The sequence below is a fragment of the Lycorma delicatula genome, chromosome 6 (assembly GCF_047948215.1).
Source record: "Lycorma delicatula isolate Av1 chromosome 6, ASM4794821v1, whole genome shotgun sequence".
Lineage (NCBI taxonomy): Eukaryota > Metazoa > Arthropoda > Insecta > Hemiptera > Fulgoridae > Lycorma > Lycorma delicatula.
Genome location: NC_134460.1, coordinates 98,576,682 through 98,598,785, shown reverse-complemented (window position 1 = coordinate 98,598,785; position 22,104 = coordinate 98,576,682). Strand labels below are relative to the sequence as shown.

At 29.9% G+C, this 22,104-nt stretch overlaps 1 protein-coding gene across 6 annotated transcripts in view; it reads left to right on the top strand.

Annotated features, from left to right (window-relative positions):
- Ccdc85 (coiled-coil domain-containing protein 85) overlaps positions 1 to 22,104 on the top strand; it is a 50,585-nt gene that overhangs the window by 15,433 nt on the left and 13,048 nt on the right. For 4 of the 6 annotated variants that reach the window (XR_012756667.1, XM_075368172.1, XM_075368169.1 and 1 more), the window contains exons 5-8: positions 1,943 to 2,135; positions 6,689 to 6,804; positions 8,660 to 8,806; positions 9,215 to 9,255. Coding sequence is in view for 5 of the 6 variants with exons in the window: in XM_075368172.1 (XP_075224287.1) it covers positions 1,943 to 2,135; positions 6,689 to 6,804; positions 8,660 to 8,806; positions 9,215 to 9,255 (497 nt within the window). In the remaining variant the exon portion in view is untranslated. Of the gene's footprint in view, positions 1 to 1,942; positions 2,136 to 6,688; positions 6,805 to 8,659; positions 8,807 to 9,214; positions 9,256 to 10,772; positions 10,996 to 19,100; positions 19,784 to 22,104 lie in introns of those variants that run through there. The other 2 variants (XM_075368171.1, XM_075368173.1) reach the window with 2 other exon arrangements.

The following is a 22,104-nucleotide window of genomic DNA, read 5'->3' as shown; positions in this document are numbered from 1 at the left end:
TATCATTGCACTTGTGTATGACTCATGACAAGTCAGTCGTAAACTTGGCACACATATTCATTACGTCGTTGAATAGGGATGTACCAGCTCACAATGTTAAACTACTTGGTAGCCTTGGCATATGCGTCTAGAAGTGTTATTAAACACTTAAAGTTCTTAATGTTTCTCAATAGAAAAAAATAAAGCTTTTTGAATGAAAAAAATAATTATGACGAATTTAAAAATATAGATTGGTTAAATGATTTAATGTTCTTATGTGACATCACTCAGCATTTCAATGAACTGAATAACAAACTTCAGGGAAATTAACAAATTGTATTAATTATGTTTGAAAATATTAAAATATTTATGACGAAACTTCACATCTTTGCTAAAAATTTGGAAATGAAAATCTTGAAATATTTTCCTCAATTACAAAAAAATTTTCAAAACACAATAATTTTTGAAAATATACTTGACATTCAAGCTAATAAAATTAAAAAATATTTAATCATTATACAGGAAGTAAAACAAGCATTTCAGGAGAGATTTAATCAATTTAAAAGTTTGGAAAATACATTTCACTTTATTTTATGTCCATACAAAACGGAATTGAATTTATGTCGTTAGGTATCCATGATTTAAAAAAAGGAATTAGCTGGATTTCAAAGCAGGATAGTGTGAAAGAATAAATTTGAAAACTTGATTTCCAAAGTAGAAGGAAAAATTGCTGAAAGTAGTACAGATAATAATGATCCCATACTAAAAATTGAAAATATTATGTTAAACATATGGGATTCTTTACCAAACAATTTTATATTAATGAAGAAACTTACTAATGCTCTTTTAACAATCCACATATTGGGATCCACATATTTGTGTGAAAAATGATTCAAAATACCTCAATGAATTTTATAAAATCTACCGACAGAAATAAACTTGGAAATGAATTGACTGCAAAATGTGTTTAAGTAAAGAATACAGAATATGAACCTAATATTAAGAAACTATCTAAAAATAAGGAATAACAGATTTCGCATTAAATATACTTTTATTGACTTTATTTTACATACTTATTTGTAACTATGTTTATTAATAAAGAATATTTCATAATATATATGTGCTTTTCTTTATTCCTTGTTCATTCAAATACTCAGTGCAGAGGTGCCACTAAGCATGATGTCAGCTGGTGCAGTAATTATAACATAAGCTTGAAGCTTGGGCATGGGATTTCAAAATTTACTGTACGAAAAATATCATGCCTGACCAGGATTTGAACCCAGGACCGCTGAATGAAAAGCCGAGATGCAACCACTCATGCTACAGAGGCGGCAAATATTTTACGGAGGCCTTTGATATCAATTTTTTACGTCAAACTTTATTTTTTGCTCTTCACTAGCAAAAGTAAAAATTTTAAGACAAAAAGGAAATGTAAACTTTCTTACAGGATTTTAAAAGTAAGAACCAAAAAAAGAGTCAACTGTCAAGTTTCTCTGTTAATGAATTTTTGGTGTTTCCAAATTATTGATACCTTTTTACTACACCCTCCCCCCCTTTACAAGTGATGATACTGACTTAGTGACCCACAGGCTAGTTAAAAAAATAATGAACAAAATTTGACCCACTTTTTAGAAAGGTTCACCATTACACTTCTAAAGATTCTCCTTGATTAGAAGAAATTGTGTTGTTGAAGACAAAATAACTAGTTAGATCAAATGGGATCAACACAATATCAACATTGCTAATTACTAATTAAAACTACTGTTGTGTCGCTAAAAAGAATTTAAAATGAATAAAAAAAATTACCTCTTGTATGTTGTAATTTGGTTTGATTCAGATTCATAATAATTAATGTTATTAACCTTGCGTTTTTTCCTTTACTTTTCTGTTTAAAAGATTAAAAATTTATATATTTTCAGGAATTTAGGAAAATATATGATAAATTATGTGAGAATTTTTATAGGAACTTTGCCTCTATTTGGATGAGGAAAGAAGTGGTGTTTGCCGTGCATGTGGTGCTGGACTAAGGCGTGATGATGGTGATGGCAGCAGTTCCAGTACTAATGCAGATGAACCGCCTCCAAATCCTCCTCAGCCAACACATACAAGCTTGTATACAAGGCCATCAGTTCCGTCTCATACTATTAGTGCTACTGGTCAGTTTTTTGGTTTTTTTTTAATATAAATTTACGTATGTATTAAAGGGTTAGGAGATAATTTTTACCTGATAACCATTTTAACCAAGGTTGAGTTTTCTGTACAGCTACTGGATAGGAAGTTTCTGATTAGAAAAGATCAAAAGCACATTCTACCTAAAACTGGATTATGAAACAAGACATTCTACCCCAAAAAAAAAAAAAAAAAATAGATTTCTAAAGGCACTTTACAGATAGTGCTTGCCTATTCCTTCCACTATTCCTTGGGATATTGGGTTAAATTTATGTAAGGTTGGTGCAACACATTATTGATCAATTATTTTGGATTGACCACTTCAAATACTTTATTTACCTAAAAGTCACCCAAGAACAGGCTCAGACTTCCATAAGGAAAATACACTTATCCTTCCTCAAAAATTGTGTGGAACATGGAAGTAACTAAATGAACTGTCAGCTAGTCAGCCGATTCCTGGAGAGTTAACCTAAATATAAATTCAGTTCCTTTTGCAGATACAATTTCAAAGGTACCTTAATTTGTGACATGAGTCTTCACAAATTTACAATGTGAAAGTGGGTATAGTTTCAAATCTGTTTTGTATTGATAAAGTTTACTGATTATTAAAAGATTCACACATAATGGTTTTTAAATTCAGAGATTGTTACATTTAATAAAATACTGATTTAAAAAAAGTGAAAAACTAAATTAGTTTTAAAAAATAAAACTAATGAACTTTTTATTTTATATTACATTTGTTTGGCATCAAAGCATTCATCAGCTCAGAAATGACTGATTGTGAGTAGTTTTATTGCCTCATAAAAACACCTACAAATTGCTTTTCCTATACTGTTACTTAGTTGGCTTGCAATATAGCTGTGCTTGTTTGGCTCAATATCAGATTTAATGACCCGCAGATGTAGACTTATTTACACCAGTTGTGAGAGCACCAAATAGCATCATCCAGAAAACATCTCAAGGTTTTCAGAACATGTGAAACATTAACAAACTACCCAAAAAGATTGTTGATTTTGTATTAATCCATTACTAATTACAGTAAGACAAATATTTTTTGAAGGAGTATTCAGATTCAGATTCTTTGTTGTTTTAATTTTAATTGTAGTTACATTTTTAATTGTAATTTAATTTTTGTTTATTTTTTGGAATTTTAAAAATTGTACTCATCATTGTTTATAAGAACTTCTGTTTTTTATTATTGTAGTTTAATTTTATATTTCTTATATTTTTTTGTTATTAACCTCATTCTACTTTATTTTTACTTGTGTTTGTTTCTTTAACACCAAACATTACCAATATTATGTGTTATTATTATGACATAAAAATAATATTAAAACCAATGAGATAAATGTCTACAATGACAATTAATTTAACTGAAAATAACAAAAATAATAAAAAAAGAAAATTTTCACAAATAAGTGCAAAATGAAGAAAATAAAATATTCTATTTGTTAATAATTCATTTATTTCACATTTTAAGTGAATTTGTATATAGGTTTTCTACTCATACTTGATTCATTTTTACTGTGTAAATTATATTTTTTAAATAATCATAATAAAATTATAAAATCGAGGATGGTTAAGTATCTTTTGTTTTCAAATTAACAGTACCTACTATACACTTCATTTCTGTGAAACAGGTTAATAATGTTGACAAAAGCATTATATTAATTTGTTCATTCCAGAAAACTTCTGCAATGTGGAAGATTATTTTTTAAGATTTAGGAGTAATTCATTAAAATGTAAAAGCTTCCTCTGCAAATTTACCTTGAAATCAATGAGATACAGTTATTGGTCTAAAAACTAAATGACCCATTGAAAATTGGCAATAATGATTAACATGTTGAATGTGGAAGGATGTGCTGGAGTGTCATATCAATCATCAGTGAGTGATAATGTATGTTCCAGAATGTCTTGGTAGTCTATTAGAAATATATGCCTGTGGAGAAGTTTTGTTACTTACAGATTGCTTTGTTTGATATTTCTTGTCATACAGTGGTCTTTGGCACTGTTCTTTTGGTCTTTGTGCTGTATGGCATTCTTTTACCACAATAATTTTCGGTGGTAATTAATTTTTGACATTTTTTCTAACTAGTTTTCAATTAGAATAATTTTTGAATAAAATACTAGATTATTACATTTTAAAATTTGACTTAACAAAATGTCGTTTCATAATATCTGTATTTTCAGTTGTTTTAATTCTGTGGAACATTTCAAATTTATTTTAATTTTTTTTTCAAATAATATGTATTTTATAATTATAAAATAATGGTCAACGTAATTTTCTAAAGAGATAAGGAAGTGTGTCTTCAGTATTTTTTCAAAGAGGTGAATCAAAGTAATCTGTGAGGTGTAAACTGTTCAATTTTACACACGTTACAATTTTAAAACATGAAACATGTTTAAAACTTTATAGTATTTTATTTACACCAGAAAAGATTGCTGTAGTGTAACACAAATAAAAATTTATTGAAAAGCAGTACACTCTTCAGTTGCAAGTTGCGACTGTGAATTATTTGTTGCACAAAATTGATCAATTGACTGCTGTTCAGATCATCGTAAGACTTTTATGTCATTTTGTCTGTATAAGTGACACTTGTCTCTTTTAAATCTTTGAGGCAGTTCATAACATTCATGCTGTCTGGTATGTAACAGTTCCTGTAGAATTCTGTGGTGTTTGTATGTTTCTCCTGCAGTATCTTCATGGCATTGATAAGTGAAAGTATTGACGAGTGACTGCTATTTCACTGGCGCATTGTTATTCAGTTCATGTATTTCAGTGCAGTAGATAATTTTGACTTTCACATCCATTCTATATCTGCTAACCAGTACAATAACACCATGTAACCTTGTCTTACTCATTCTGTATCTTGTCTGGCCTGTTCAAGTCCATCCTAGTTGTTCTGCATCTTGTCTAGCATGTTCTATATATTGGTTATGATCAGCTGCTGCCCAAATTCAGTCAGGGTGTTGTTAGCAATTATTAACTATCTAACTCAAATTATTTCTTTCATTTTTCACAGTCGAATGTTTCCTAGTCTTTCATAAAAACAGTAGCACTCTTTTGTAAATCCATTATGTAAATTTAACAGCTTTTGGTTTTTTAGAACATGTGATTAACACATTTTAACCTGGATCAGAAATAAAAATTATATATGAGTGTCAGAGGTATTTCAAGAGTCAATTGAATTGATCTTCAATGTGTCTCAGTGATACTTCCAATCTTCTGCAACATTGTGAGTTTAGATTAAAACTCTTCTGTAAAGACAGAAGAGTTTTATAGGGTTGTTGTAGATGTTCATTTTATAGCAACTATAATGTAACATTCCGATGGTGGTGCATCTGGGATCAGGAAAAAATAATTATTACACATTACTGCCATTTTTCTTCTTTCTAAATTACTAATTGTGGCATTGATAAAAAAAACAGGCTATATTTACTTCTGTAGAAGTTCTGTAATGTGCACCTTTACTACTCAGATAGCTATGAGTAGTTATGTATACTGTTACCACATATATGCCTAACTTATTATTGGCGGCTGAACACGAGATGCAAACTGGCTCACAGTATATGGACACGCTGATACAAACATCACTACCGCTGCACAGATGACTGCGCAGTTCTCCCACCATAGTGGCGCTGCAGCCCCACCACTCTCAGGCTCCAATAAAAGAGCATGCACCACGAGAGTGAAGGCAATTCATTGTCTACCACCACCAGAGAAGACCAAGAAGAAGAAGAAGATAGAAGAAGTTCCCTGGCCAGCACAACGTGGGACCTCCTGGCAGATGCCAACATTCCTGCCAAGGGAGCCGCTGGACATGGTCACTACCTTCCTGCTCCTGCTCCAGCTCCAGCTCCAGCTCGTTGGGCTTCAATCGCCCTGGCTGGTGGACTCAGCAGCAGGAGCTGGTCCAGCGTGAGATCACTCAGGGAGAACAGTCTTGGCTGCGCCAGCGAAGGACAACCAATGCCGACCTGACACTGTGGGGCTCTAGGGGCCACCACTGCCACGCTGTAGTGGGGACCCATCTGCCGCTGAGGGAAAGCCCAGTCGGACTTCAATGGACGAGCTGCAACTCCCCAACTTTGCTGAGTCCATCTTCCAGACCCAACAGCTCTTCTCAGAGCTAATGCCAAAAAAACGGCCCTTCAGGGCCACCACAAGGTTATGAATTATGTGCCGTCAAAGCATTCGGTGACAATACTAATTGAACAATAGCTGTAATCATTACTTACAATTATAACAATACAACTGCTTAAGCATTTATACTGCACACTATTGCGACTATACATGGCAAAATAAAAATTGGATTTATTATAAATAAAAATTATATATTATGTGCTCTGTGTGAATTGATAAAATTCTAGGGTGTCATTAATTATCTGATTGATAGTATCAGTGATAGTAAACAGGTATCTATGATCATTGTTGCCACTCATGAATGAAAAATTATAAAAATATTATATATATATTATAAAAATACAAAAAAAGAATCTTTCATTTATTTATCTGTTCTTATTTTTTCTTTATTTTTAGATCAGAGCTTACTGGAGTATGTGCACAGACTAGAAGCTCGGATTAAAAATCTTGAAGAGGAGAAACGAGTTCTACAACAAAAACTTGGGCAAGATTGGGACCCTACAGCTGGCACTGTCAGTTTAATAAAGCTATTATTTTTGTTCAACTTAATTTTTTTTTAAATAGTGATTTATAAATTACTATAAATGTTGGATATGTTTAAGATTTGATTTTATTAGATGCAAAATAAAAATGTTTTATGCTGGTTCCAGTTTTGTATAAATCACTCCTTTTATATAAAATGAAAACAAAATTGATATAGGGGTACAGATACGGAATTTGAACTAATATAATAAAATTTATTTAATTTTTATTCCATGTAAATTTTTTATTATTTTGATGGCTCTGACATTTTTCAATGGAAATAAAGTTTACTTAGTGGAAAGATCTTCAAGAATTCTATTTATATAAAAATTATACATTTTTTTACTATAATTTATTTCATAGCTTACTTGAAAGCATTATTAGTGTTAAGTTTCTGTATTTATAGGTCCTCAGTGCTTCTCTTATTTTCTCTAATCCACTCCATTCTGCATTTTTCATCCTTTCACAGCTTCTGCCAGTCATCTTAATTTTCCTCTCTCTCGCGTTGTATAAATATTTGCTTCCTCAACATATTTCATTAGATTCTGCTTTTCATTAATTCTCGCTTCATATCTTTTTTAGTCATTCTGTTTTGTATCTTGATCCTCCATATCCATTTTCAGAATCATATTTTCTTTTCGCTGTACAGGATTTCTATATTTTTGATCTTTAAAGAGATTGTTGTGGTTGAGTAACTATAAAAAATTATATCTGCTGAGTAACAGGTATTATTATTATTAATTTTGATTAATTTATCACATAAGCTCGAAGCTTGTGCTGTGGGTATATGATATCGGAATTTTGTAGCATATAAAAAATACCATATCTGATTTGGATTTGAACCCAGGATCTGCAAATGAAAGGCCAAGACTCTACTACATTACTAAGATCTGCATTGTTTCTGCATTAGTTGTGCTTAACTCCATTTAACAATTTCTGAACTTTTTTGTGGATTCTTTATTATCTTACTAACTGTGGGACACGTTTACAGCATGCCCTTGCAGGCGGGTTGCCTGGCGGGCGACGTCTTGGAATGGGATTATTAGGTGTCCAAAATTGATTACCTCTAAAGTAAAAATATTCTTTTTTAGAATGATGAAAATTGATATAACGAAAGTTAAATTAGAAATTTAATTCTAGAGATTGAAACTAATGAATCAGGATTTTCCACTAGTGATCGGTTCATTCCGGTGTCTATTTTTTGTTTATAATTCATTATTTTATGAAGAAAAACAATCGCATAAATAAATAAAAAATATGTAAAAAAAATGTTTTTAAACACCAATATTAAATTAAATTCACAATAACGTAAAAAATAATTTTATGACTGTATCTCTGAATGGTTACTATCAAAGATAGTAACCATCAATAGCTTGACAACAAGCTTTGATGGTGATATGTTAGATTATGTGAAAGTCATAGCTTCAAATTAAAAATTTGATGTTTTTACCAATTTTTTCTTATGAATTTAGGCCATTCATCATGCATTTTGGATATTGCATTATATATATATATATATATATAATATAACAACTATACACCTAACCACCACGAGACATGTAATAACAAATTGGGGTTTTATGCTAGTAATTGGTACATTCCAGTGCTAAGGTAAGGGACACACACACGTACAAATGCTGTTTATTAGGGTTGGATATCTTATCATTTTGCTTTCTTCCAATCCTCAGTTAAGATTGTTTACTCATAATCCATAATTTGCTATATTTACCCACCATTTGAATCTATTTCTAAATCCTCTTCAACATGTTCCTAAGTTCCTTAAATTTTTTTTAAAAGTATTTGTTGTGAACTCTCCAAACATTAAAAATTAATTTAATTTTTTAGGAACTAGGATCAGAAGCTGTCGTCCATGCGCTCCAAGTTCTTGAAGTTCGTGAACAATTGGAACGTAGTGTTCCTGGATCGGAAACTGATCTGACAGCACCTGATATGGCTGATGGTGAAAAGGCTTTACTTCGTGAAATGTGTAATGTAAGTTTCAGTTTAATGTTTCAATTAATTTTCATATGTTAAATGTTTTATAATTAATATAAACTGACTAAAATTAGAATTTGTTAATAATTTTTTGCAGAAGTTTACTTGGATAGTGTATGTGATAGATTAATTTGCTCAGTACTCACACTGGTCTGATTTATCTTTTTCTATTACTTTGTTTTATTTTTTCTTTAGATTATATCTACCTTAGGGATATTTCAGTAAGCTATTGCTGTGAGAACCATAGGATCACTATTACAAGAAATTTATTTAGTTGTCCTCAATAAAATAATACTGCAGATAATGTTGGTGACTCTATTTTTAAATATTTAGATTATTGTAAATAATTATTTATTATACAAAAACTTAGAAATTAATTTTAATTTTTTATGTAATTTTTAACAGGTTGTTTGGCGAAAACTAGAAGAAGGTCCCAATGCAAGGAGGTGAGGTTTATGTAATATCAGTATATTTTATTACAAATAAATGGTTCCTTCTGTATTATAGAAAATGTAATCATACTCTTGCCATATTTATTATCACTATTTTTTATTTATGCATTATATCATTTTAAGATTGAAAATAAGCAATACTTTAAAAATATAGAAATAAAAGTGCTCAATAAAAGTATACTTGTATGAAGTTTGTCAGTATAGCTGAAATATAATTTTATACCAGTGTTATTGTCTTCCACCAAAAAAAAATTTTTTTAGGAATTTTAACAGTAATTGATATTGTTGTTAATGCTCATTTTAAGTATTCCTAATTCTTACAATTTATGACCGTGACTTTTATTGTATTTGTATTTGCGTTACGCAGATTTCTCTAATGTATAATAATTATTAATTTAAAAATATTTGTATATTATATGTATGTAGTTTTTTGTACATTTATATTTATTAATTTTGTGTACAGTGTTTTTTTATTTATGTATTGTAGTTTATTATTAATTTATTATTGTTGGTGAATGTGTCAATAAGATTTTATTTTTTATTTTATTTATTTATTTATATTAAGTGGTAATGCTGGCACAATTTTTAATTCTAAAAGTAAGAATCATTTCAGTATTATTTTTTATGGCTATATTAGTTACACAATGGAAATGTTATTTTATGTAGTTTATATCTAGGGTTTTTACTACATCTTATAAATTTATTAAAAAAAAAAAATTGTATTACTAAAATGATGAAATTTCTAAACCCACAATTTATTGTTTAGTAAAACTTATTAGTACAATATTTAAAGAAAATTAACCGTGCATTCAAATATACATGCATATGTGGATGGAAAAATTTGTCATGATGTTCATTTACCTTACAACTCACAGATGTCTGTGTGGTACTGTAGACCGTATGGGTAACTTTGGGCCACTTTTTCTGGTTTTCTATTGCTTTTGTCTAAACTTATTAAGCTAGATTGTTGAGACTATGGTATTACATGAACTTAACGTTCCTCTTACCAAATACGGGCATGATTTTACTCTACGACCAATGACATCCTAATAAATATCCTCCATCATTATCCCCCATTAAGTGGGGTAAATTTGGGGCCGTACTGTTTTTCACTAAAAACACTAGGAAACACTTCAAACGCTAGGAAAAATCAATCTGTCCCAAAGATATGTATAACTTGTTTTATTTCAGAAATCTGACATAATATTAAAGTCATATTACTAGAGGTTTTAGCTCTACTTTGTATGATCATTTTGAAAATAAAAAGATTGTAAAGAAGGTTAGTAAACTTAAATTAATTGCTTGCAAGGGAGTTTAAAAGTTCTTTGTAAACTATGGTATTAGTTTTTAAACTTTGAAAATTTCCCATCAGCCAGATTGTTCAGGCTGATTAATCTTTTGGACTGTTTTGTTCGAAACTTCATGAGGCATTGCTTGCCATATCCACTTCACGGCAGACTTCTTCATGACAGATACTTCATCATTGTTTTTATCTCAATGATCTGTTCCAGGTAAAGTTCATCCTCATACATCACCAGAATGTAGTCTCCGATAGTCAGGTTCTGGAGAAAACTTGAAAGTTATGGGTTTTATTTTGCTGTCTTGTAGCAAAATTTAGCATTCCCATCATCGCTACTGCTGCTCTCTCTTCTTTGTTTTTTCTGACATAGTACCCTCTGTGTTGTGCTCCTGCACCATTTAATGTCAATAGTTGGGAATCAGGTGCAGACAGCTGAGGTCCAGATGCCGGTAATGCTATTGCTTGAAGTTCTTCCACTGAAATACTTTTTCCTGGGGAACATTCAGCTTCTTTCTCCTGATTTGCGGCCTTTGGTCACTTCTTAATAATCTGTTCGAGGAAGAGCTACCTGACAAGGGAAGAAATGGACAAATCCAGGCTCCCTGAAGGCAACCTTTTCACGACCAGTGGTATGTTGTAGGATAAATTCCCAACTTGGCAGAGCCCGGAGATGAAGTTTTTTGAACCCTTGATCAGGCTATTCTAGAGGTTTTTCAGGAGTGTGGGAAACTGGTTCTTGGGTACAGATGTACACTAACTTCCAGTGGTCATCTCCTTCCAGTCTTTCAGCACCTTTCGCCAGGCAACATTCATTGGGTGAAATTAAGCCATGTCCATTGTTTGCAGGAGGTGAGTAGAATTTGTTGGAAGTGCTAGAAATTCATTATTTTCTTTGTAAACTGTATTGATGTGGGAACTAAGGTTACTGCCAATAATAGTCTTCAGTTCCTCCTGATGCTTTTGAATAGGCAACAGTAATGATGTAAACCTATCCTCGAAAATGTGCCCATCAAACCAACCTAACCTGATTTAGTCCTATTATACAAAATGGTGAGACCATTTTCGCTCCAGGTTGTCCAAATTCTCTCTGTCATGTAGTTTACATATGGTGTTGCCACATCCTCTGCTGCATTTTCACATAGAATTACTGGTGTGCATGCATGCCTTATATCCTCTCAGGGCACTTACATTTTTCTGGCCCCAGGATCATCAACAACATTGGTTTCATTGTAGTTCTAAATTATCTCTTTTGGAATATCACTCAGCTCCTGTTACAAATTATCAAAAAACTTGTTCACATCCTCTTCATCTGTCGCTGCTCTCGAATAAAAATTGTTTATTGCAGTTCTCTGAGTTGTCAGTGCTTTGTGTTGTTGCATAAACCCCTCCATCCAATCATTTCCTGGTAAATTGTTCTTAAAAAGGCATCTCCTTTCTCCTGTAGCAGTCCAGGTAGGACTTGACAATACATTGAAGATCAAACATACCCACAGGGAATCCTAAGTTGACACAGCAAGAGTGTGACCTATGAATTGCAGCTCCTCCTTATTTGTAAAAACAGGAATCTCGCTCACAGCATTTTAGTGCTTTTCCTGGCTGTTCTAATGCAAGGAGTTTTTCAGAAAGCCATATTTCGATTATACTTGGTGAATTGACAAAATTATGTTTCGTATAGCTTGCAAGGCTTCATTCAAACTTTTTTCTTTGTAATTTCTATATGGCTGTGTACCAATAACATGTCTGGGATTTCTTGGCATGGTTGGTTAGCTTGGATTCTAAAAAAAATATGATGAAACACATTAGGCCAACTTTGGGACAGTCCCAATATTATCCTAATCAGTGCTGAAAATTTACAATATTAAGGTTATAAAACAAAACTCAAGTTATAAAAATATTACTATTACATGAAGTAGATCAAAGAATGTACTTCTCAAAATACATACCTGCCTGTAGTGAATTTGCAGTTTAAGGTGTATGAAAGTTTACATATAAACTAGAAACTTGACAACATGCCATTGAAAACAAGTTGGCTGCCTTCAAACATCAGTACAGCGAGGTAGCAGCACATACCAGCAGGTGTGGTAGTGGTGATTGCATGCCAATTCAAAATGCATGGCATTGGCGAGAAATTTGAAAGACGAAAATCACCCTGTTCCAAAGTTATCCCAGTATACAATATTTACATTACAATAGATGAAATTTTTTAGTGATCTTTGGAACTTCTATATAGTAATGTTTACACAGCTTCATAATGAATAAATTATAGAATATTTTGACTAGTTACATATACATTGCCCAAAGGTCATCACTTTATACATAGTCATGTTGTTTTTAAAAAATTCTGCATGTCCTAGATATCATTGCTTAGATGCTTTTGTTTCTTAGATGACCAATAACAAAAATAATGCTAATCTGATCAAATTTTAAATGTCTAGGTTTTAACAGATTTGACGTTTCGTGATCTCCCATTAACCAAAAAACAGTTTTGAATTTTTTTAAAAATTTCATTAGGATGTTCCATAATGACTTTTTTTAACTGGATAAATTTGTGTATAAAACATGCGATATTTGAATAGACAGTGAATTACAGATGAATATAGTAGTATGTGGTTACAAAAAATAATAAAAATTAATGTTAATCTTTTTCACAGATAAAGCAATAATTATATTAGCATACTCATGTAAAGTAGTTAAATTTGCTGTTGTTAGTTTTAGTATTTGATATGAAACTAAAAAAGCTGAAGATCATTCTCAAAAAGCATTCAGAAATTTGAAAGTATGTCATGCGTAGTCTGAGTAATAAAACTGTTGAACTTCATGACATGTTGTATGACATATATAACTTGTATCTGTATGCTCCCAAGTAAACACAATTTAATGAACAAAATGAAAGACAATATTAATGAAGTAATTTGTAGATTTTACAAATAATTAATATATATATATATCATATAATATATAGGACAGATTATATTAAATTGTATTATTTCTAGTATTTCAGTCATTTTTTATGAGTTTATTATTATTTGTAAATAATCTTTTACTTCTTCATTTGTGGTTATTCTGCTTAAATGAAGTTGTATTATTAAAGTGAAACTTAACAGTTGTACATTCCTTATTTCATACAAAGCAGTTATTTTTATACACACGGGAAGGTCTAATAATGAGTTTTTTAAAATTCTTATTAGTTATTGATTACAATAGATTTGTATCATGAAATAATTATTATTAATTGCATTCCATTGCTTTTTCTCATATGAGTAATTTTTGTTTTATTAAAACTGAACTTGTCAAATTTCTAATTGATTTAAATTTATTGGATGTAATAGAACTATTGACCCATTTTCAGTTTTATCAAATGGTTATTGTTTGAACAACTAAATGATGTCTGAGTTACTGTTTTAAATAATACTATGTAATTCGTTTTCTTTGTACAATTTAACATTGGCTGTAATGTCATCTGCTGGATGCAAGTATAATTAATTGATCAAAATGAATCAGTCAAAGTCACCATCTGTCGTGCATTAGTGTAATTAATATTACTTAATTTATTTTAAGTGGATCATAATATTCTTTTTGTTTATAATATCTCATTTCACTGATAATAGCCAATATTAGCTAAAGGGTGCATACCAGTTGGAAACACTGCATTAGTGACTATTCCATAAATCATATATTTATATTTCTTAAAACTATACATAATTAACTAATCAATAGTTACAATATACAAATTTAGATGAAATCCAAATACTTTATTTGTAACACATTTTAAATGGGTGTTATAACATTTTTTAATTTATTTATTCAACCCAAAAAATATGTGTTTACAACTGGTTAGAAAAGAAAAAAATTATATGTACTCAAAACAATAGATACAAACAGGCTACATGTTTTCCAAACAGGATTTTGTCACAGGATTTTTGAAATTAACAATATTTAGAGATTTAAAGCTTTCAGGGAATTCATTGCACCTTTGTACAGCCATTGAAGTAATTCTTTTCCTGTCAATACTTTTGGCACTAGCCAAAATATTAAAGTTTTTGATGTGTCCTTGTATAGTAATTATGAATCTCACCGTTTTCTCTCAAAGCAATATCAATATCTGTTAGATTATTCACAATATTAAGAATTAACTGTACATTGTCCAGTGTAATAGTATCAAAGATTGGTAGTAATTTAAGCTCTCTATAAAGTTCACGAATCTCATAAAGTGTGCGTTTACAAAATAACACCATTAGCGGTCTCCTGTTCTGTGTCGCTTATATATCATTAATGTTCTTAGAAGTTTGTCCTCAAAAGGCTGCAAGATAATTCAGAATGAATATAAACATAATAAATCTTAAATTTGATTTCTCTATTCAGTAGCTGTGAAGATACAAGGGTTGAATAAATTTGTTAATTTCACTGTGTTTGGCTTCTGTGTGTTTATGAAATTGCCAACGTCTGTCCATTGTTAGTCCCAGCTATTTATCATTATTGACTTGTTTTGTAGTAGTGTTGTTATTATGTAAGCTCTGAGGTATGCTGAACTTTTTGTTAAAAATTATGTAGTTGCAACTATCTTGTTTAGCCTAAAATTGCTAGCTTTGGCCCAGTCAGTTATAATAAAAAGATTTTGAGCATCTGTGTAGATAGTATCAGTATATGTAGAATGAAAGATACCACTGTAATCCGCAAAAAGAGTCAGATTTTCATTTAATCTCATTGTTGGGTTAGATATAATAAAAATAAAATAGGGTCCATAACACTGCTTTGTGGGATACTACTGATTATCACTCCAGGATCACTTGTAGAAATAATTATTACCGCAAATTATTGAGATTTAGGTATTCTTTGAGGTATGTCAACAATACCAATACCACTCTTTCAATACTCCATGATCAACAACATCAAAGCTTTCTGGAGATCCAGAAATCAGGCAGTTACTAAGTTTCCACTATCAAGCTTGCTGTAGTTAAATTTCATAAGAGGCAACAGAAGTTTGTGTATTTCTCCTGTTTAAAAAAAAATATGTTGAAATCTTATTTAATAAATTTGAATAATGCATGTGACTATGTCTTTAATTTTCTTCACAACTTTTGGTTTAATACAGTCAGACTTTTATAGTTTCATACAGAACTATACAGATATATACAAACTACAGATATACAGACTATATTTTAAAATTCTACTTAAGTTTATAAATACTTCTGATTTTATTTATCAGAAGTTTCTAATAAGTTTTCTGTAGTAATATTACATGAATTGGTTAATATTTTACATTCCTTATTCAATTTTTCTTATTAATTTTGGTTATTTTTTTTATTCGTTATAAGTAATAAAAAAAAAAATATATTTTATTACGTCTTTAAATAATTTTTAAGTTTTAAAACAAATAACACTATATTTGGAAAGAATACTTTATGATTGGCTATTGTTAACTGTAAATTATTGTTTAAAAATTTTATTTATTTAGTTATTAGAAATAAAACTGAAATCTTCTGATGTATTATTAGAATTATCTGCTGTGATATTGACTGTTTCTAAATAATATTTTAATTCATTTATTGCTATAAATGTAAATCTACAGTCTCAGATACTTTTAATTCTGTTTACTGCTGTAAAAAATGTAGAAAAAGTTATGAATTCCTTTGTTATTAGGAAGTAATCAAATTTTATACAATTCCCAGTCTAATTTTTATTAGTGAATTTATTTTGTGGTTTTTTTATATACAATTTTTTATGAATTTTTTAATTTAATGAAGTTATTTGATAAAATGAGTTTTTTTTAATTATCATTGTTTTTAATTATTTAGGATTTAAATTTCTTTATACTTTACATATTTTTTATGTTGGATGTATTATTATTTTCTTTATTTAACATTTTTTCAATCTCATGGAAAATAAACTTGGTACTTACTGAAATGTCATTACAGCTTGGATTTTTTGAAAATCCAACATGAAACTATATAACCAGAATTTTTTTTGTGGGATATGTCTTTGAATTATTAGTAATAAAATTGCAATAATGATAAATGATAATTATGTTAGTACATAATTGATATGTAAGTTCTCACATGTGAGCATATCAAAGACAGAATATGGTTCTAAAAAAAGTATACAGTTTATGCTCTCTGTGTAATGTAATTTTAATAATATTAATTAAATTATATATTTTTTCTGTTGGGTTATTTATCAGATATGTACAGCCCAACAGAAAATATATTTATATACGTCAGTAAATACTGAAGGACTGGAAGACATTCCATCCGAACTGATAGCCTGGCCTGTGTAGTAACATATTGGCAAAAGAATAGACTTAAAAAACTCACACAGCATATGATCATCCCTCAATGTCTTATTGTTCATGCTTCTATTTATTACACTAATTAGCTCTGTTAGTTGAACTGAAGCATCTTAACATTCCATCAACAATAAAAGGTTCTTCGTAACCTGTGATACCAAATGTATGGATTAAATCCACAGAAATGTTTTATCCATTCTAAAGCCTAATGCCATTATCAGCATTAAAAGGTTTTCACTTGAAACTACAAACCAACTTCTAGAATTCAGCAGATTGTTTTACTTATAATCTTTCCATTCGTAAGGAATTCATCATTATCTTTCTTTACAGTGCTTTACCTTTTCTATGTTCACCTTTCTGACAATTGTTATTATCTATTTCTATATATTTTTTATAAATCTGAATGAATTCACCATATCATTGAAGTGTTCCATTAACCAGAAGCCTGTCTTGCTACAGTTGTGATTTTTGACGGGAAGTATGAGTAATCTTCCTACTATAGATTAAAACCTTACCTTGTGTAAGAATCGTATCTTAAGCTACAGATATTTTGCTTCTCTTTAATTTAATTCCATTCCATGGTTACTTAAAGATTCCTAAAACAAACAAGACAACAATCAGACCTTCACTCTCCAAATCTGAACCAAATTTTTGCATATCCTTCTTGTACACTTCGATAAACATAATATTGTTACTTATTTAGAAATTCATCCTCTAAGTTTTCAAAGTTTTCTCATTGTGGCTTACTATTCCTAAAAAACCAAACTGTTACATTGTAGAATCTCTTAATTTTTAATAGTATTTTTGAAATACTCATTTTCACATTTTCGCATTGGTGGCATCCTGGGCCGAGGCAACTAAGAGATGTCATATACCAAGGTTTAAAAGATGACCTCTGATAAAGCTCATCAGGGTTAGGTATGTAGGAAGTGGTTGGAGGGTATCTTCCCCTAGGGGATCAGGATGTACTATTATAATGTCCAGTATAATGTCTCGGCCAAGCCTTAGAACAAAGTGTGGATACTCGAAGATGAGGAAACCCCCTTTTGAAAAAAAATTTCAAAAAATCTAGATCTGTGAAGAAGAAAATGATTGTATTTTTTAGTCAGGAGTTTTAGAGTGAGTTATGTTGGAAACTCAGAAGACAGTTACAGAGAATTATTAAAAATTCTCCGAAGAATGCTGCTTGTCTAAAGTTACTGAAGCTCTCGAGAAGCTATCCAAACTTACAGATAGATATATGGTTTCTTCACCACGATAACACCAGTGCACCACTCCAAAGTTTACTCCAACTATTTGGTCAGCATGGAATAAAACTGTTAGAACACTCTCCCACAGCCTTGACCTTGCACATGTGACTTCGTGCTATTTCCCTGTGTGAAGAACAGATTGAAATGAGGCATTTTACACATGATGATGACCTCTTAAGGGCTTGGGACAATGGGTGCAGATCTCCAATGAAACATGGCAGGGTTTCTTTGAGGCTGGTTTGAAAGGATGGAGAATTGTATAATGGGTGGTGGAAATTATTTTGAAAAATTATGAAAAATAAAGTTGTATTTCAAAACTTTTTAGTGCCCTTTTTGTGTGTGTGTGTGTGTGTGTGTGTGTGTGTGTGTGTGTGTGTGTGTGTGTGTGTGTGTGTGTGTGTGTGTGTGTGTGTGTGTGTGTGTGTGTGTGTGTGTGTGTGTGTGTGTGTGTGTGTGTGTGTGTGTGTGTGTGTGTGTGTGTGTGTGTGTGTGTGTGTGTGTGTATAATCCAAGAGTACACTCTTTTTTTTTTTAAATTGTAGGAAAAGAATTCTACTTAAAAAATTTAAAGCTTGAGTTTTATGGAAAATAAAAAAAAACTCTATATAATAATTTTAATGATAATGAAAATTGACTGGCCAAACAGATGTGTGTTTTTAGATTTAGTGCATAGTTTTTAAGTTATACTTACTTTTTTTTTCAAAGTTTATTTTGATTAAACTATAAATTATTCTGTTTAATCTGTTATTAGTATTATTGTCACCATTATCACTGCTGATCAATGTAAACAGTTAACCTTTTTATTCACATTGCCTTATCATCATCAGCTTACTAGTAGAAGGAAGTCTAAATGTTTGAATCAGAAACTTCATTATGAAATTTTAATTACCCTTATTTTTTGCTTTGTATTTCTGACCATGTTATTAGTTTATGACTTATAAAACACTAAAAAAATAAGATACATTTAATAAATTATAAAATTATTTTTTAAAATTTGTAATTTCAGAGGTTTGAGATAAGTACATGACTTAGTGACTTCTTCCTGAACATTATTCCTAAAAGCTATGTTCTTGTCTATACACTATAAGACACTTTAAAAGGAAAAAACAATTGAATAGGAAACTAAAGCATAATATTGTGGGAATCTATTATACAGTAAGGTAATACAAATAAATATTAATCAATAATCAACTTTTTTTAAACAATGATGAAGCAGAATGTTACATCCAACAAAATTAAAAAATGTCCCTTTATCAAAAAAAAAACCCGACAAAACAAACAATGAAGCATAATGGAGACAAGATTATTTTAAAAAATCTTATTACAGAAAAATTACATTTATAAAATATCACAGAAAATTACTTTGATAACAATGAAATGAAGTTATGATAATCAGAACACCACAGTGGCAAAGAAGTTTCTATCAACAAAACAGTAATAATAAAAATAATAAATATTGTTTTTTTTTGTTTAAAATAGTGAAACTATAATTATAAAATACATTACAGAGTCTTAAGAAAAACAGTCAATATTAAAAAAAACTTGCTTTTTGCAAAGCATAATCATATCCTTTTTCTTTTGTGAACAAACTGGTAGAGCTGTTCCTTATACAATTTTTTTAATTGAGTAGTTTCATAGAAACTGCTTGTCACATGTTGACTGCCTCTTCTTTGAAGTACATTAATACATTTATAATTGCTAGAATAATTGTAATTCTACTGTATTGTATTTGACTTTCAGTTTTCATACTTAAAACAATCTACCTTGAGCTAATACTTTACTTTTTCATCAGTTCAAATGTTTTATAAGGTGATTTTGTTTTATTTCTCCTTTTTTAGATCTAGTTAATTTGAAAAAGTTCATTCAGTCATTTACACAATAAACAGGGATCTTTTGGTTCTCAGTTAGATTATGCATAGAATCTGCTTCCAGAAAGTATGCTCAGATTCCAAAAAGTTTTGTTTAATGATTTCAAGGTTTGAAGAAGTCTGAACTAAATTTAGAAACATAGCTGCAACTTGAATGTTTTAATTCTGACTGCTACACATATTAGACTTTTTTTTTTTTTTTTCGGGAGCTTTTCAATGTATTTCAGTAAGCATATGCCAATTTCACAGCTTCCTCTTCCCCTATTTATCTCTGTCCAAAAATAGCAATACCCTTCACTAGGAGGACTAGCTTCATGGATGGTTAGATTAACTTCCACGTGTAATAGGTTAAAGACACATTGGATGAAGGTAACTGCAAAACACTCAGTAAGTCAAAATTGAATGATCTGAATGGGGGGAGTCAGATTTTGCCCTTTCTTTGTCACTGGCTTTTTCTTTTTGTCCCTCATCATAGCGATGGTGATGAGCCTTGTATTGAAAATCTTCTACTTTAGTTTTTCTTACTGCTTTCATACTTCGGGCACATAACACACTGATCTTTTTTTGGATAGAATAAAGTATAGTTATAATTCCGGCAAAATATTTGCTTATGTTACCAAACTAACGATTTTAGTTTCTCTATTTTTTTTATATTATTCTTTACAGAGAATAATATTGCTAATACAAAGATTTTCATCTAAATATTTTCTACCTGATGACTTCCTGACATACTGAGACTACATGTAAGGAAATGATTCGATATGGTTTTTACTTTTCTAATAATTTCTTCTGAAGTTTTTTTAACAGGAATGTGTTTACCTCTTTTATCAGTTTCTTCATAATGTCCAAGATCATCTTTTTCTGAAACTGCATTGTACACTGTTCAATTTGAGATACAAAAACTCTTTATACATGCGTATATAATATATATAAATGTACATACATACATACATACAGTTCAGATGTAATTTCGCCGTAAATGGTGAAATGATCGCAATTTTCAGCCCACTAAACTTTCAACATATCATATAGTTATTAAAATAAAATTTCAGTGATACTACATTTTAAATTTTCTGAATATATTTGTACGAAATATGAAAATATTATATCAAGATTTTTATAAACATTATATGATAAGCATTTGTATTTTAAGATTATAGTATCTTTGGTAGATGTATCCTAATTTATACAATTTTAATATCAACAATAATAATAATAATAATAATAATAATAATAATAATATCAGTATTTAAGTCTTAACAGTTGTAAAAAGTTGTCTAATTCACTCATAATCATCATAAAACAATAAGACAAGGACATAATGCCATATAAAACAGTTTCGATTGTCCAATTTATATTATTGATGATGACTCTTTTAAGAAAGTAAAATAAAATGGAATGAGTAATAAAATGTGTTGCAATAAGTGGAAAGTGTGGTGACTGTGGATTTTGTTGGCTCAAGGAGTTAATATGTTCAGAAAGTTCCCATGTATGTAAATAATAATTTAAAAATGAACTTTATCTTGAATAACTAGACCCAAATTTGTGACATTTTGTCTCTGTTCTTGCCATTTAGTTCCTAACATTGAGTTTATTGATTTTCCTTTTATTAAAATGTTTAGTATTGTGTCATTTAATATTTATTGAAAGATATCTGTCATAATGATTATTAAGCCATTATGGTTGTTTTAATGTGCCTTAAATAAATTAAATATTATTCGCTCTCCTTGTCTAACAAATTGAGCTATTAAAAATAACTTTTTACCATGACAGCAAAATAAATACTATCGATATGTTTTTTTTTTATATTTTCATATTCAACTTTTAAAATATATTTTATTGCTCTAATATGAGTAGTGGTATTTAATTGTACTAAACATAGTAATTGTTATTTTTTCAATGTTATTAGATTTAATGTTTTATTGAGAATTTTATATTTCATTATTATATTATAAGGAAGAAAAAAGTGTATATTTAGTCCTGATATGTAATCTTAGTAATAAGTTGCTACAAAAATTAAATTTAAGTTCTTATAGTGAAAATAGTAAAATAATTCAGCATATTGAAATTTAACTAATTGAATTTAAGGATATTCAAAATATGTATAGGAGAGTTGAAAGTATATGCAAAGAAAGCCACAGT